The 17,184-nt window shown below is 49.4% G+C and overlaps 4 protein-coding genes across 4 annotated transcripts; all 4 read left to right on the top strand.

The window, feature by feature from the left end:
* On the top strand, positions 1-693 carry LCP9604111_2792 (uncharacterized protein; the record flags this gene model as incomplete). The annotated part of the gene is made up of 1 exon (XM_039070308.1): positions 1-693. One exon carries the CDS (start codon positions 1-3, stop codon positions 691-693), a length of 693 nt encoding a protein of 230 aa, XP_038931544.1.
* Positions 694-1,404: 711 nt separating this feature from the next.
* On the top strand, positions 1,405-6,076 carry LCP9604111_2791 (uncharacterized protein; the record flags this gene model as incomplete). Its single annotated transcript, XM_039070307.1, has 9 exons — positions 1,405-1,477; positions 1,537-2,420; positions 2,481-2,487; positions 3,459-3,479; positions 3,538-3,762; positions 3,821-4,335; positions 4,386-5,484; positions 5,542-5,942; positions 5,999-6,076. The coding sequence occupies 9 exons, from the start codon at positions 1,405-1,407 to the stop codon at positions 6,074-6,076; spliced, it is 3,303 nt and encodes a 1,100-aa protein (XP_038931543.1).
* Positions 6,077-7,597: 1,521 nt separating this feature from the next.
* Positions 7,598-12,726, top strand: LCP9604111_2790 (mitotic regulator LTE1; the record flags this gene model as incomplete). The annotated part of the gene is made up of 3 exons (XM_039070306.1): positions 7,598-7,968; positions 8,051-12,408; positions 12,479-12,726. The coding sequence occupies 3 exons, from the start codon at positions 7,598-7,600 to the stop codon at positions 12,724-12,726; spliced, it is 4,977 nt and encodes a 1,658-aa protein (XP_038931542.1).
* Positions 12,727-13,776: 1,050 nt separating this feature from the next.
* LCP9604111_2789 (uncharacterized protein) lies at positions 13,777-16,552 on the top strand (the record flags this gene model as incomplete). The annotated part of the gene is made up of 4 exons (XM_039070304.1): positions 13,777-13,969; positions 14,110-14,504; positions 14,558-14,962; positions 15,026-16,552. 4 exons carry the CDS (start codon positions 13,777-13,779, stop codon positions 16,550-16,552), a joined length of 2,520 nt encoding a protein of 839 aa, XP_038931541.1.
* Between the last annotated feature and the right edge of the window lie 632 nt (positions 16,553-17,184).

Raw genomic sequence — 17,184 nt, 5'->3', positions numbered from 1 at the left:
ATGGACCACATAAAGAAAAGAGCGCTAGTGGTTGTCTTCCCCATGTTCAACATCCTTGATGTGAGCGGTCCAGTTTCAGTACTCTTCAACACCACGGACTTCTCCGTGAGCTATGCCGCGAAGGATGAGCTCACAACGTCTCAAGAGAACACAACAATTAAGAGAGACATATCCCTCGCTGAAGCCAAACTTCATCTGTCCGACTATGACATATTGATCGTCCCTGGTTCACGACCAAACAATATCCTACCGCTTGTGGAAACCGATCAGGGGCCGTTATCGGAACTTGTCGAATTTATCACCTGTTTTGCATCCGACATGGACCAAGATAGCATGCGGCAACGTACTATTCTGGCCGTCTGCATGGGATCCTACTTCCTAGCCTTTGCAGGTGTCCTTGATGGCCTCACGGCAACCACTCACCGTCTTGCTGTCCCCGGGCTCCGAGACGTAACCCAACGTTATGTGGATCGAACCCCTGCTGCGAAAGGGACTCGAGTCGTCCCCGAAGATCCCTCGGATCTGGTTTCCTACCTGGATGCTGGCCAGAATCAGGCCGGAGTCAGAATCATCACGACGGGCGCTATGGCCAATGGCATCGATGCCACATTGCATTTTGTTGGCCTTTGTTCGGGTCGGTCACTTGCGATTGAGGTGGCGGAGCTCATTGGATATCGGTGGAAGGAGATCTAGATGTGAAGCTAGTGGTACAAGGAAAGCCATGGGGCAGGGTTGTCTTGGCAGACCTGGCTGTTTTCATACATTCGCAAGCAGTGCGGAATACGAAATCACCGCATAGAGTCTAAGGTCTGGTGTTATATGCCTGTTTGACGCAAACAACCACGAGCGCTTCTCTTGATTGCACGATTTGCCCTTATCAATATGTCATACTCAAAGACCATGCCCTCAATTTGCCCATTTGTCTACCTGGCCTTTTTGTTTGTTTTCTAAAAGCGAAAGTCCATAATCGGAGTTAAGCATATGCTAGCAATTGTAATATTCAATGTCACCCATATGCCTGTAGTATAATGCGGACCTTCATCAGACTTAAACGTAACACGAATGATGGGACGCCCCTAAGGCCTCCACCAATCAGATAGGTTGTAGATGCGACTCCACGCTTCGAGTGGGAAGTACATATTGCTTGGAATGTAATCACACCGGAAATACAGAACTGCAGGCCTTGAGTCAGGTTAAAATGCTTTAATCTATTGCCCCTCTCCCCAAAGAGAAGACTATATCCCAGTAGGTGTTCCAATTTCTAGAACCTTGACAAGTTGCTATAATTCGAGGAACAGGCGGTAAAGCTATAGTACAGACAGAGTAAGCTCCCCACATTTACCCCTCACGTTGACTGCAGCTATCAAGAGGTCTCTCAAGATTTCCCGTTACCTCTTGTTTGCAATGGCAAATACCATATTATCAATAGCTGACCTTGAGGAGGCGGCTTCCAACTCTCTACCCGTCTCTGCGAGAGGTATTTATTGGTTCCCCTTGTTGTTATCTCCGATATCTATCTTTAACACAGAGAAATAGACTTCTTCAACTCCGGTGCAACGAACGAAGTCACACTCCACGAAAATTATGCTGCGTATAGGAAGTACCGTCTCTTACCAAGAGTTCTGAGAAATGTGTCACTTGTCGACACTGGAATCTCCCTCTTTGACCGAGATATCACATTTCCGCTTTGTGTCTCACCCACCGGAATCCAGGCTATGGCTCACCCAGAAGGAGAGCTGGCCACAAGCCGAGCCTGTGCCAAAATGGGCGTCAACATGGGTATCTCCTCTTATGCCAATCACTCGGTTGAAGAGATCACCGCCGCTGGAAAAGAAGTAGGGTCAATTCATCATGTGATGCAGCTTTACGCGATGAACGACAAAGCCAAACAAGAACGAATCATCCGTCGGGCTGAGGCTGCGGGGTGCAAGGCTTTATTTCTGACAGCGGATAGTCCCGTACTCGGGGTGCGCTGGAATGAATGGCGGAATGGATTTATGCCTCCAGTTGGCTTAGGGTATCCGATGTATGAAAGAACATCTGCCGAGATTCAGCAGCAATCTCACGATGATGGGTTTAGCTCGACAAACTCGGATTCCCATTCCTGGGCCACGGAGATACCGTGGTTGCGCAGCGTCACGAAGATGGAGATTTGGATTAAGGGCATTCTCACTCCGGAAGATGTCGAGACTGCTATTGAATATGGCTGCGAGGGTATCATAATTAGCAACCATGGCGGTCGTCAGTTGGATGAGACACCGGCCACAATTGATGCGCTTCCTGCCTGTGCTAAAGTTGCACGAGGACGGATCAAAATCCATATTGATGGTGGAATTCGATCTGGGGTGGACATTTTCAAAGCCTTGGCTCTTGGTGCTGAATGCTGCTGGGTTGGTCGTCCTGCACTTTGGGGACTTGCGGTAAGTGCTCCTTGTTTATTCAAGAATCCTGATAGGCGGTTATACTTACTTTTTTGGTAGTATAACGGTCAACAGGGAGTCGAGCTGATGCTCAGGATCCTGTTCGATGACTTCAAGCGATGCATGCAGCTCACAGGCTGTAGATCGATATCTGAGATCAGCCCCGCAAGTTTAGCAGTTGTCAATGCATATGGGCCTTTGTCTAGACTGTGATCACTGTTGTGATTACATCTGGTGCCCAAAGCCTTATTTCCATACATGCTTAGCTGTTGCCACTTTTTGATCCCGGTATAATAATAAGGTTCTAAGCAAACGGAGCCACCTGCCCAGAATTGGGGGCCACTTGGTGGACCTTGCCCGGTTCCTAGTCCCAAAGGTGAGGCTTGTAGTTGTCATGGCTTGCATATATTTAATCTGCATCTCCGTATAAAGCATAGGCCTAAAACACCACTATTAGAAAAATTATGACGGATATAGACCATCTATGAAATACTGTTGATAGAACTTGACTATGACTCTTTGGAGGGGGCAAAGTTGTGAAAGTAAATGACGTTAACCACCTGATTTTCGACCACCTGCCTTACAACTAGCATTTCAACCACCAACTTTGCAACCTGCTTTTCGGTTCGTAAAGTTGGTAGTTGAAATGCAGGTTGTAAAAAAGGTGGCTGAGACGTAGGTTGACCAGGGGCAATCGTGAGTCTAGAAATCAATTGTCGATTGCCCGATAACCCTGAACTCTATCGAGGAATTGATCTGCGCTGATTGATAATAATAGCCCATTCCCAGGGCTTAGGTGTGGCTTAACTTATTGTAAGTTGAAAGTGTATCGTCCCGAGGTCACCTGCGGGGGCAAACCGCTGAGTCATCATTGGTCTCGGGACAGCTGGAGCCGCTAAGCTAGCCCCGAGTGTGACGCCATTATCCCGATCCCAGCTTCTCCTCATTGCCTAAGGAGTAGTAATATGCACCGAGACTCATTCAGTCCATGATCCTCGGGTAAGTATCATCTTCTCGAAACAGTCTATCATTTTTAAGCACGGCTCCATCATCATTCAGGTATGTCTTCATGTCCGGCAGCTATGAGGAGGTGCTAATAGCTCCTCTGGGACCATAGCAAACGTGACTCCAACGACCTCGTTGCCCAATATGCAGTCCGAGAAGGGTCCGCTTCTGGATGTGAACGAAGTCTACGACTCCGAAGACAATGACTTTGTTTCCAGCCACACCCTCGACAATAAGCTACAAAGAACTCACCCCTGCTGGGCGAGGGCCCTGAGAAAAGGGCTCTGCGTCTTTGGGATCACCGGTCTTATTACCTACTATCTAGGCTTATCGCATGGTATGAGCCCCCTCTCGCTATTATAATGCGTCACTAACATGATCGTCCATATGACTAGGCTCTCCGTCTACTGAGAAGAATCCGTCCCCACACTCGGAAGCCCCCCAGCTTTGCCAGTCACAAGAATGCATTCATGCTGCTTCCGAAATCCTCTACAATTTGGATGCCAACTACGAGAACATAGACCCCTGCACTGATTTTGACCAATATGTCTGCGGTGGATGGAGAGAACACCATGACATGCGGCCCGATCAGGGATCGATATTTGCGGGCACAATCATGGAAGAGAATGCCCAGACTAAACTTCGCCATATCTTGGAGCGCACAGAACCGCCGCAGTCTTCTGATGCTGATAATTTCAAGAAACTCAAAGCTGCATACGATGCTTGCTTGGACGAGGGTACAGTCATCAAACGTGGCAGCAAGCCTTTGACTAATATTCTGGATGAACTGAAAACTATCTATCCCGCAAAGGCAGAGGGTCTTGTGAAAGGATCACATGATCAACTCACCAGCGCTTTGTTATATCTGGCTAATGCTGGTGTCGAGGCTCTGGCTTCTTCCGGTGTCACTGTAAGTCTATGCGACCTATCCTTTATGGGCGCCACTAATGACCCCTTTAGCCCGATGATCGAGACCCTGATAATGTTGTTATCATGATCTCACCGCCTCGTGAAATCGGACTTCCGGCAAGAGAGTACTATAATAACACAAAGACCGTGGCTGATTACACGACCGTTTTGAAGCAAGTTGTTCGGGGACTTGCTGGAGATGGATTCGATAAAATTGCGGAGGATGTTGTAGCCTTTGAAAAGAAGCTCGCGGATGTGACCCCGGACACCCAAACCCAGGAAGATGTCACCAAATACTACAACCCCCTTAGTATCAAGGAAACGGAGGCGCTGGTACCTGAGATTTCTTTTACTGATATTATTTCATCTTTGGCGCCCCGTGACTACAAAACTGATCGCCTAATTGTTGGATCGCCTTCCTATATGAAGGCGTTGTCCGTTCTCTTGAAAAACACACCCAGAGAGACTGTTCTGCTCTTCTTGCAGTGGAAGCTCATCCAAGCCTTTGCGGATGTTATCGAGGATGCCTCCATTGAACCTCTTCGGCGATTCGAGAATGAACTCGCTGGCAAAGAGCCTCAGGCTAAGGAGGAGCGATGGCGTAAATGCCTTGGGCGTCTGGATGAAGGGCTTGAATGGAGTCTCAGCCGTTTCTATGTGCTTGATGCGTTCTCTGAGGACTCGAAAAAGCTTGGCGATCAGATCGTTTCCGATATCAAGGAGCGATTTATCTTCACACTGGACCAGACTAGCTGGATGTCCCCAGATGTGCGAAGATTGGGCATTGAGAAGGTTGGAAACATCATCCAGAAGATCGGATTTCCTACAAAGAGTCCCAATGTTTTAGACCCTGAGGATGTGAATAAATTCTATCGGGAGCTGGAATTGTCCAAGGACACATTCTTTGAGAATGAGGTGGCTGTGGCGAAGTTTCAACTTCGCGGCGAATGGTCTAAGCTCGGAAAGCCCACCAACCGCGACGAATGGGATATGAGTGCACCGACTGTTAACGCTTATTACAACCCGCCAGGTAATGAGATCGTTTTCCCTGCCGGCATTATGCAGCCGCCAGCGTTCTATGGACCTTCGGCTCCGCTGTATCTGGCATATGGTGCATTTGGTGCTGTGAGCGGCCACGAACTTTCACATGGTATGTTCAGTTGTCTGCAAACCTACTGCCATTTTCCCACTGACCAACGTGATATAGCTTTCGATTCTACCGGTCGACACTACGACGAGAGTGGAAATTACACCAACTGGTGGGACGACAAGACAGTTGAAGCATTTGAAGAGCGTGCTCAATGCTTTGTCGACCAGTATTCCAAGTTTACAGTCATTGGTCCCGAGGGCAAGGTCCTCCACGTGAATGGACGACTGACACTGGGCGAGAACATCGCCGACGCTGGAGGATTGGCAGCATCATACCATGCGTGGAAGAAGCACGATGAGGCAAAGCCTGATCTCCACCTCCCGGGATTGGATGCATTTACCAAAGAGCAGCTGTTCTTTATATCTTATGGCAATTGGTGGTGTGGAAAGACTACTCAGGAGGCGGCTGAGCGGGCGGTCTATAACGACCCCCATGCGCCCAAATCGGCACGAATTATCGTGAGTTTCGTCGATGCATTCCTTTCTTTGTGTTCTATCACTGACCGCTGTCACAGGAAACTATGGCCAACTCTAGGGAGTTCAAGAATGCCTTTAGTTGCCCAGACAGGAAGCCAGCTTGCAAGCTCTGGTAGTTTTGAGTAGTGCACTCCTGTCAATGGCATTCACTTTTATGAGTTTTTAATCAATTCGAGGATTCTGACTTCGTCACGACTGAAGTATCTAGCTGCGCATCCCATTTCATCCTTGCCCGGTACTTGAATGGATATTGATGTAGCTCGCTCGTTTTTCTCAACCTTTCAATTTTTTACCGCTGGGCCAGAAGCGTTGCAAGCTAAAATTTCTAACTTTTAGCGAGACCGAAGTACTTAACATATATTACTCATCATTTAAATCAGCAAAGCAACTCGTTGGCACCAACGATGTCTGATACATCACTGACTCAATATATGGATGCTAACGATGTCGGAGAGGAGGACCTCCCGCTCGGCCAAGATGCCGAAGCCCTTAAGCTGCTGATCTCCACAGCGATCGCTGCCCGAAACAAGTGGGAATAGGCGGACCAGGCAGAGGAAAAAGAGGTTATGTAGTTAGTTACAGAGCACGGAATGAAGAGTCGGCCAATGGATTTAGTTACCTAGATCAGCAAGGACCTAGCCCCCTCACTTCTTCAGATTTAGATGATTCTAGGTCCCTTTTTTTTTTCCAATGTCGACATGTCAAATCTTATGGACCAGTGTCAGTTTGATCGACAGCTGACATGTGATGTCTCACCCGTATGCTTGGAGGCCAGATCGACATTGAGCACTCCGTATGTTGTGCTCCGTACAGAGTCGACGAGATAAAGGATCATATGAAGCTAACCAGAAATAGTGATAATTACCTGACCTCCTGAAATTTTAATCATACGATCGTGGGACCTCAGATCCTCGGTCATGTGAGAGAGTCCGGCATTAGCGCTAGATCTATTAAGTAGGGCAGCCAATGGTCCCAGTTAGGGCGTTGCTGCACGGTAGTTGGTTTGCAATGAGAGAGGTCACACAGCCTGCAATCGTATAGAGACTTCGATGTACTCCGTCCGAAGTAAAACATCTGAATTGATCGACCCAGATCCGGGATATGTCAGACAGCCGGTAGCTCCGTCAATTTCCAGTTTCGCGTCACTCCATTACGGACGAGTCAACCAACCAGAACCCCTGCACTGCCAATTTTACCTACGAAGTGCGGTACTTTGGAGGTGGTTTTCGCTTTTCACCGGCCTTCCGGAACGTAGTGACCTATCAGCTCTGGCGTGATTCGTAGAAAGAAATGAGGGATGAGTAGTAAGATATTATTCAAGTACATGTATATACCCCGTACTCCGACTCCTCCGGAGGGAGAGTCAGGTATGTATAGAAAATAAAGTAAGTAAAAGGGGCTGGACAGTTCTATGGAAGAACACGACCCAGCGTTCCCACTTGTGTTCTTCCGCCGCGTCGGGTCATCTCCACAAAAACAAGAGTCGGATTTCTTCCCTTTTTTTCCTTTCTAAATTTCCTTCGACCTCATAAGTCATGTATTACTTTGTATGATTTTGCCCTGACCGATTCCAGTGGTACAAACCCTGGCCCCGTCGCCACGGGAGCATTTTGCGCCGTTCTCATAGCTCTCGCGCCATGGAGCCCTTTCCTCCACCCGTCGACCCGTCGGAGTTCAAGGATGCCTTTCTGGGCCCGCAAGTCCAAATCAATGAACTGCCAGCCTCAAATCAAATGTCTAGTGGAGGGCCCCAGAATCCAATCCCGAATCTTCGCCGTGCCAATACTGTAGCTCAGACCGGCAATGTCAAGCGGAATCTAGAGTTGAAGGCAGCTCGCGAGAGAACAGCAACTGGGATAAGCGCCAAGGATAGCCATGAGCCTATACGACAGAACAAATTACAACGGTCTCAAACACATCGTGGCCCCCTAGAGGCGCGTTCACCTGGGAGGAAGGCCGGCCATTTCACCGTAAGAAGTGTCGGCCAAAATGGCAAAATATTTCTCAGGTACACCAATCAATCCATAATTCCTCGTGCTCGGTCATATACTGTGCAGCCTGCTGATAGTAGGACTATTTCAATAATTTAGGCCGATTGCCAATCCGCCCCAGACAAGCCCACAGCTTGCATCCTTCTCTCCGGTTGATACCTCGAAATCCAGTCCCCTTCAGCCGCAGTGTCATGCACATACCCGCGAGGACGCAAATCCTTTCAGGTGGTCGAGCTCCCAACTATCCGAGTTACGCCCGCGCCAACAGCCCGAAGATCCCGACCCCGTCCTCGCTGTGTCTCCTCCCGAGCTCTCGAACCTGCACCGCACGAGACCGGTCTCATTTTCGACGATATCGGACCAGCAATCGATAGCCGGTGCTGGGAAGCGTGGGGAGCTGCGGATTGTCATCGATAGATCCGAAGACCGCCCCAAGTCTGCAGGTGAGAATTCGACACCAGCATTGGAGGTTCCTATTCCGCGTTATCGGCTTGGGTCGCCGCGATTCAACACCGAAGGCAGTGCAATAATGCAGAGTTCTGTCTACACGCGAACCTCGATGTCGGATAACTTTCCAGATTCGACACTGCTTGGGGGTAGAGCCGACCCTCTACTGGGACTCCATAGTCCATATCCCCGAGACTCTTTCTCGCGGCATCGGCCGTCTTTTGCCATTTCGATGTTCTCAGGAACCGCGGCGGCTATGGACATGAACCGAGCTGAGCCAGTCCCGAGGAATTCTATGGTCTATGAACTGGAAGAGCCGGTGGAGCCATCCATTTACGAAACGCTGGTCTATGATATGGATGATGGGTCGGTTGTCCGATACATTCCTGGGACCAAGGATATCAGTGCTGCCACACCTGCCCGAATCGTTGCACAAATCTCCTCCGAGTCATTCATGGACTATGAGCTAGTATCGGACTTCTTCCTTACCTTTCGTTCATACCTATCTACAACACACCTTTTGGCTCTTCTCCTTGCGCGCTTAAAGTGGGCAATCAACCGGCTACAAGATGATGGACGCATTATTAGGATTCGCACATTTGCGGCTTTGCGACATTGGATTCTCAATTACTTTGTCGATGACTTTGTTACGAATTACGAGCTTCGGACCCACTTCTGCGAGACCATTAACAAGCTATATTCAGAGGTCAGATCTCGACAACATGGCGGCACGAGTGATCGAAAGATTCTTATTGACCTGAAGCGTTGCTGGAATGGCAAATGTTCGGTTTATTGGTCTTCCCCCGACTTGTCTCGTGCCTATAACGACCCAGAAATATCAATCGTGCCTGGAGATGCTCAGATTGAGTTGCCTAAAGTTGAGGAACTGCAGAAAAACGTCCCTATTCATGGAACGACGCCCCGTGCAAACACCACATTTCGGGAAAGTCTTGCTTTCCCCATACAGCATGATCGAAATGATTCTGCAGCAACTTCACAAAGCATTCCATTCTCTGACAAAAGCGAACAGAGCTTGATGGCACTCTCGTGTTCATTACCACCTAAATCTCCCAGGCGCTTTTCCATGTCTGCCTCGAAAGGCAAGGCACCCCGCCCTGTGGTATTGGGTCTCACAAAGTCCAAGTCTCCGTCTAGGACTCATGAACCACCTAGGTCACCTGTATCTTCCATGGTCTCCCGGCACCCATACACCAGTCATAGCCATAAAAGAAGCGGAAGCTTCTCAGACTCGGTGCGAGATGGTCGACTGCCAATTTTTGCGATGGAGCCTGAAACGGGACCCGCACCACAGGAGATGCTCGATCCGGTTAGTTTAATACGTGGAGAGATGTACCCTCCTGCAGAGTCGTATATGACAATGATGGCACCGGAGTCGCCGCCTCTTCCTCCGCCGTTGAAGAACCTAAATCCCGATCGTCGGAGTACACCGGGTGTGCCTAAGTCGTCACCTAACTCGGGTATGAGAACAATCATTGGCTCAATCAAACGAGCGCTGCACACGAGGAACGGTGGGCAGAGCGTCTCTGCTCGCATTGCGAATGCCCACGAGGCTATTTCATCGCCTTCCCGAGGAAAGACGTCGGCGATGCCAATTGGACTGGCTTTCGGCTCTGAATTCTACCGGGAGAGAAAGATGGCTGCCACTCCTAAATACCCAGGTCGAATTGATCTACTATGTGACGAGGTCCTCAAGCAATACCGCTTGGCCATGAACCAGGAAGGAACGAAAGAGAAAACCCAGCCACCAGCTGCTTCTGACTTTCATCAAGTGACCCCACAGGAGCCTGCTGCCAACACTTCTAATCTTGTACCGACGCAAACCCCCAATTCCGACTCCAAACTCAGGAGCGGTATCACCATGGGCAGCGAATCAATCATTATAGTTGATGATACCGGTTTCGAAATGCCCTTTATGTCAGGGGCAGCACAGGAACCAATGCCAATTGTTAATGACAATACTTGTGAAACGCCGGAACTCGAAATGCCCGATAACGCCTCAACGCAATCGATACCCGTCGAAGGAGAACATCTCCGGCCGGTCTGCTACAATGCCGAAAAATCAGTTTCAGCTGCTCAGTCGAATATGTTCTACCCCCTTCGCCCTCTTACGCCACAGAGATCGTCATCGGCCGAACGCGGATCGATGCCCACAAGAAAGAAAAACAATTCTCTATCTCTCCGACTCAGAAAGTACGCGTCCTTTCAAAGCGGGATCTCGAAACAGCGGTTTTCGATGGGCAGCGAGACGGCTCAATCCACTATTGACTCCTTGGCGATGCAAGATCAGAACAACAAACAGTCAGGGCCAGTTCTTCGCAGGCGTCGAGGTGGAAACCTCCGTCAAATGCAGAGTGGAGATGAGGCCGAGCCTCCTTCCTGTCGTGACTCGTTTGCGTCTTGGGATGATTCAGCCGTGGATGAAATGGGTAGCTCTGATGGCGGTGTCTCAAGTCCTCCTTCGACATTGATACCTCCAAAACCCCAATACTCACTTATCCAGCCGCGCAGTTCTCGGCAAATTAGGCGTTCCTTTGAGTCGGTCATTGCGAAGTTTGCACAGATTCCTGATGATGGCGACGGTGGTATCGAGTCAACGCTGTTGAAGCTGGAGGGAAAATGGGATGGACCATCCAGCGCCAATCGAGACGATTCGTCTGCACCAGCAGAGGTGCCTCACTCTCACCGTGAGCACTTTTTGATTCCGCATTGCGTCGAAACTTCCAAGCCTGAGTGGGATGTTCTCTCTCGTAGGCGACAGACGGACCATTCCGCGTATTCCACGGTTGGGGGTCGATTGGCACCACCTAGACCTTATTCTGATTCTGTTACCGAATCCGAAGAGTCTTTCAACTCTATTCCGCTTCTTGAAAGAGGATTGACCGACGAGTCCATGAAATGGCAGCCTACAAGCCAGCCACTCCAACATGACTCGCACGGTGCCCCGCTCACCCTCGTATCGAGCTATGAAACTTCCGAACTTGCCTCATCACACCCCTCAATTCAAATTGTGCACGAAACGGACAGCATGCGTCGCATTCCTCGTGGCGCAACCATTCCGGCCTCGGCCACTCATGATGCTGGCCAGGTTACTCCGAAGCGCCTCTCAGCTCTGTCTTCTGAGATGTCGGTCGACTTGATTGATCCGCGTGAAGCTATAGGTGCAAGGATTTCGACAGACACCCGTAGTCTCAGTTCGTCGACTGTTGAGATCCCCTCTCATCCTCTAGCGCAACCTCCCTCCCCGCCGATGACCATCCAACATCCGGGATCTTTTACTTCCTATCCTTCACCGTTGAACACAGTCTTGTTTCAGGCCCAGCCCCTTACGCCCGACACATCCCCGCGACGCAAAGAAGTGGGCATCTCTTCTTCGCGCCCTCTAGACATACAGCAGGTTTCGAGTGATGTGTTATTTAATTCAGAAAACAATCGTTCTGACCAGAACCCCATCATCAACACTTTACCTGACCATGTCCCCTTCATCTTAGCATGTGAATCCCAGGTCCTCGCACACCAACTGACATTAATCGAAATGGCTGCCCTGAGTGAAGTTGACTGGCGAGATCTGGTCGAGATGAGGTGGAGCAGTGCCTGCCCATTAGTCACAAACTGGGTCCAGTTCCTGACATACGAAGAACGCAAGGGTATTGATTTGGTCGTCGGCCGCTTCAACCTTATGGTCAAATGGATCCTGTCCGAGATTGTCTTGACCCGTGACATCAATGAGCGGGCTCGCACAATTATCAAGTTCATCCATACAGCTGCGCATGCACGCCGCATCTGTAATTACGCCACGATGCTCCAGATCGCCATTGCTTTGTCTTCGTCTGATTGCTCCCGGTTGCAGAGTACGTGGCAGTTGATTTCAATTGAGGATAAGCGGCTGTTCAAGGATATGGAGTGCTTAATTCAGCCGGTGCGCAATTTCAATGATTTACGCGTCGAGATGGAGACGGCCAACCTGCAAGAAGGCTGTATTCCATTCATTGGTGAGTTGCAAGCTCGTTTGCTTGAATAGCGCGCTAGATCTTGTTCGCTAATTTTTCTTCTTCTTTCCAGGCCTATACGTCCACGACCTCACTTATAATGCTCAGAAACCCGCACAAGTGAACAACACTAACGGCGGTCTACTTGTCAACTTTGAGCGCTATCGCACTGCTGCAAGAATCGTTAAGAGCCTCCTCCGTCTCATCGACGCCAGTACAAAGTATAGGTTTCAACCCGTGCAGGGCATCATCGAACGGTGCTTGTGGATTGCTTGTCTCCCCGAAGACGAAATCCAATCCCGCAGCAAAGCCCTTGAATAATCTCTCATTTTTTTTTTTTCCTTACCTTTATCCTTTTGATTGCATTCCTATATCCATTTTTGTTCTACAATCTTGACCTCCGTGACTGGATAGTTTATACCCCCTTTCCAGAGGCTGCTTTGTCCCTCTGCCATTTTGTACCGATACTTATATCTGGTTAATGCCTCTTTCTTTGGAATTCCTTTTTTGTACATACCTCGGCTATCCCGGCGCATTTGACCTTGTCAGCGCTCAGACATTTCGGGAATGCCCGCTGTCATATTGGTTTAGGACTCGCTCTCCAAGGCCCCTTATTAATTTCATGTATATTTTGTTGTCTGGGTTTATTGTCTCATGATTACAGGCCTTATACGTTGGGATTTGGGTGCTTCTTTCTGCAATATAGCGTGGGCTTGGATATTATATGCCTCCTCTATGGAGAACGATATATTTGGAGCGATTCTGCAGATGAATCTCGTATTGGTCATTCGTTATCAAACCCTGGAAAGGTGCTCCTTCTTTTCACATTTGCCATATTTATTTATTATGTCTTTCCCTTGGCTGAAGCCCTTGGCTGAAGCTATCAACTTAAGGTATAACATCATAATATATTCTACATTCATATAATGTTATTATATAGAGGGATATCTGATTCGACAGGAGACATTTTTGCAGGTTAATATGGGTTCCTTACCTACGATCTAAATATTAGCTAGAAATGAAATTCTCAACCAAAACATAAAGCGAGAAAAACCTACCAGGTTAGTTGCCTTCATTGGCTTCATATCCTAATATTATACACCTCGACATTCAATATCACGAAGGCATGTATTACAAAGCTGCGTCATATCTCCCGAGGTATTCGGGGCCGCATCGCGGGAGCTGGTCCAGGAACGGAACACCAAATCCACCGCCCGCTCATCACCACGACCTCCCTCCAACAACCAATTTCTGCGCGTGGAGGGTACCCTCCTTACATAACATATCCCCAGAGAGGGCCACCCGATCTCGTCCCGAACTCAACCCTTTTGATGTCCCGCCACAACTCTATCGGACAGCCAGCCCGCCACGATGGTGGACATGACCGAATCGCGGCGCGGGGCCTCAGAGGACCCCATCGACTCCAATGACTACAGCGACCATAGCCCCGCCTCATTCCACGAAGCTAAACAGGAACTCCCAGATGATTTACCCAGATCACTGGATGATCGCCGCTCCGTTCCGGTCTTCCAACCGGAGACTGAGATGTACGATGCTTGGCAAGGTGAGTGCTCTTGTGTCCGCGGAACTATTTCCCCGTTTCCCCGACGCGGGCGACCAAACTATTTTTCCTTGAGCAGTTACATCTTGGAAACTTTACTGGCTATTTGGGAGTTCAAGCATTAAGGTCTAATCGTTCAACAGGGCAATCACAATACCTGACCGCGCCAGTCGCCGCAAAACCCTTATCCTTCAGCCTAGCGCTCGACGATCACTCGCACGACAATGAGCACGAACTGCGGGCTCAATATGGGCGCGATATTGAAGATAACGACGCCCGACTGATGGAGATGCTTGCTGCTCAAGCTGCCCATCGGGAAGTGGATTCGCTTACTGCAGATGAAGAGACAATTGCCGCCGACGAGAAATTGTCCGATGACGAGAAGCGCGATATACTCCAGAAAAGCTTGAACATGGCGGCCAGTAATGGCGATGTGGATCGCGTGCGGAAACTGGTACAGGGCGAGGCCAGGACTTACGTGGATGTCAATAAGCCCGACGAGGAGGGAACTGTACCGTTGATCTATGCTAGTTGTTTCGTGGGTTGCTCCTAGGTGCAAAATATCGATGCGAGGCTGACAAGTTCTAACAGGGTCATCAAGATGTTGTTGCTGCGCTCATTGCCGCCGGTGCCCTCGTCGACAGGCAGGATCGTAACCAGTGGAGCGCTTTGATGTGGGCTATGACTAACAGACACAAGACGATAGCGAAGATTCTCCTCGATAATGGAGCATCACCGGATATCAAGTCATCATCCGGTGGTAGGGCTTTTGATTTCGCTCAGCCCGGTAGTGAGATTTCTGAATATTTGCATGAGAATGGTTACAATTTTGGCTCTGGTAATATCGACGATGACTTCTATGACGCTGGCTTGGCGCATGGCCGTTTCGAAGAAGAACTAGCAGAGAGCGAGATGAAGCGACGAATGATGATGGAAGAGAGCGCAATCAATCTGGAGGTCGATCTGTCTAGTCTAGGGCTTGACGAGAAATTCGAGGTCAGTTTATGTCGTGAAAATAAGGTTTCTCCCTTGACTGATTTGAGTTCTTTTATTACATAGCCGTTTGATGAGGATGAGCTCGAGGAAGATCAGCAGGAATTTGTCTGGGATAAGTGCCTGAATGATCAAATGTTTGTCTTTCAGGACCATGAGCTAGAGCGCATTTTGGATATTATCATCACCAACATGACTCCCCAGCGGTCTCCATCCCAAAAGCCAGTGCCTGCAAATCTTCTCTTCCTCAGCGCCCGTTACGCGCATTATCATGCCAGCCCCGAGCTGCTCGCAACGCTACTATCGTCTGCAATGGAAAAGATCAATGACGTTGTAGAACGTTACCAGTGGGATATGACAATGCAAGCCTTTTGGTTGTCAAATGCCACGCTTCTACTTCATTACCTGAAGAAGGATGGGGGCTTAGCGGAATCTACCGTCGAGTTCCAGCTCCATCTGGCGGAGTTGATCAACGAGATATTCGTTCTTATCATTCGTGACGCCGAGCGTCGAATGAACAAAGTCCTGGATGCGGCAATGCTGGACCATGAGACCATCCCTGGACTGGAAGATGTTGCCTTCCAAAACGAGTGGAAGCTGTTCCGCAAAAATAAAAGCAAAAACCCCGAGCCTGACGAGAAGCGATTCCGGCCTCCATCGCCGCGGCGACGAGCACAAATCTCGCCTCGAAATATCACATCTTTACTATCATCGACCCTCTTTGTACTTGATCTCTACGATGTTCACTCGGTGATCACGACCCAGGTCCTCTCTCAACTTCTCTACTGGCTCAGTGCTGAGATATTTAACCGGATCATGAGCACGAAACGTTACTTGGCGCGCACGAAGGCGATGCAGATTCGCATGAACGTTTCGTCATTAGAGGATTGGGCGCGCACGAACAACCGCGTGCCAGAGCATTACGAAAATGGTTCTACAAACAGCACTGGAGAGTCCACAATTGACGCCGCTCGTCGACATTTAGCCCCGGTCATCCAACTCCTCCAATGGCTGCAATGCTTCTCATCGCTCGGCGATGACCACGAATCTCTCGTAACAACCCTGCTCCAACTCCAACAACTCACCCCCGCCCAGCTTTTGCACGCAGTCAAGTCATACCGCCCAGAAGTAGGCGAGAAAGGCCTGACCAAGCAAGCAATGAAGTTCCTTCTCGACATGCAAAATGACCCCGAAGTTCTGTATCGCGAGCAGCAGGAAATTCAAGAAGACAAGGCAAGGGTAGCAGCTGGGCTAGGGCCTCAAGCAGCAGCAGATGCCCGTCCAAATACACCACCAAAGAATCAGCCCTCCGCAGCACCCACATCTCCTGACACTAGACTATCCCCAGGCCCCGCTGCTGAATCATCGCGACCTACAAGCATGGTCGCCACTAGGAATGAGGAGCGCCCAGGCAGCGGCAATAGTGTCTTCGTCGACCCCACCCTTTTCCTTCCCTTCTCCCTTCCAACTAGTACAGATATGCTGGTCAGCTACGGCGCTGGCTTTGGTGGTACAAACCGCGAAAGAGCCCGCAAATACATTCCCACAGTCCCGCCTGAGGTCCTGAGTCGATTCGATCGTGGCGATGTATAAAATAAGACAGCCATAAGGACTGCTTTTTCTTCATTTCCCCCCAGCTTGGATTATTGATGGCACTGTTCAGGTGCCTAAAGTGCGGGCACGGTGGGATAAGGATGGCTAATAAAGCGATAGGATACCCTTTGAACCCTTTCTTTTGCTTGAGGATATTCTGGCTGTGGCTTCCGTGTAAGCATCTGCCGATGCGTCGAGTATATATTCTAAATGAATCTGTTCCATGCATACATAACATTGTGTGCGGTCACTGTGGCTTCTATATGCATACCAACATAGGCTATGGCTCTTTGCCTAGAGTAGAATAATATACGTGATATGAACTCCATTTGGACAGACTGCTGCTCGTAGTGAAGAGGAAGGAGAGGGGAGAAAGAAGGGGGGGGGGTTTCACTCGTAGGTGGGGGACATTGCTCCTTCCAGAAAGATGATAAGACCGGAAAACAGACACTTGGTCGGAAAGAACCAAGAGCAGGTACTCGTAAACATGAATAATTAGAGCTCGCTCACAGCCTGGAACCAAAGAAAAGACACCGAGTAGACACAAAATATATCAGAGAGGGTTACGTGCTAAATGCGCAAGAGTATGTTGTTTCCTATTTGGGATTCCATCCTCCCACCCAAGAAAGCCA

This window comes from Penicillium roqueforti, assembly GCF_015533775.1.
Source record: "Penicillium roqueforti strain LCP96 04111 chromosome Unknown scaffold_03, whole genome shotgun sequence".
In the NCBI taxonomy this organism is placed as follows: Eukaryota; Fungi; Ascomycota; class Eurotiomycetes; order Eurotiales; family Aspergillaceae; genus Penicillium; species Penicillium roqueforti.
This window is presented reverse-complemented; position numbering and strand designations above follow the sequence as displayed.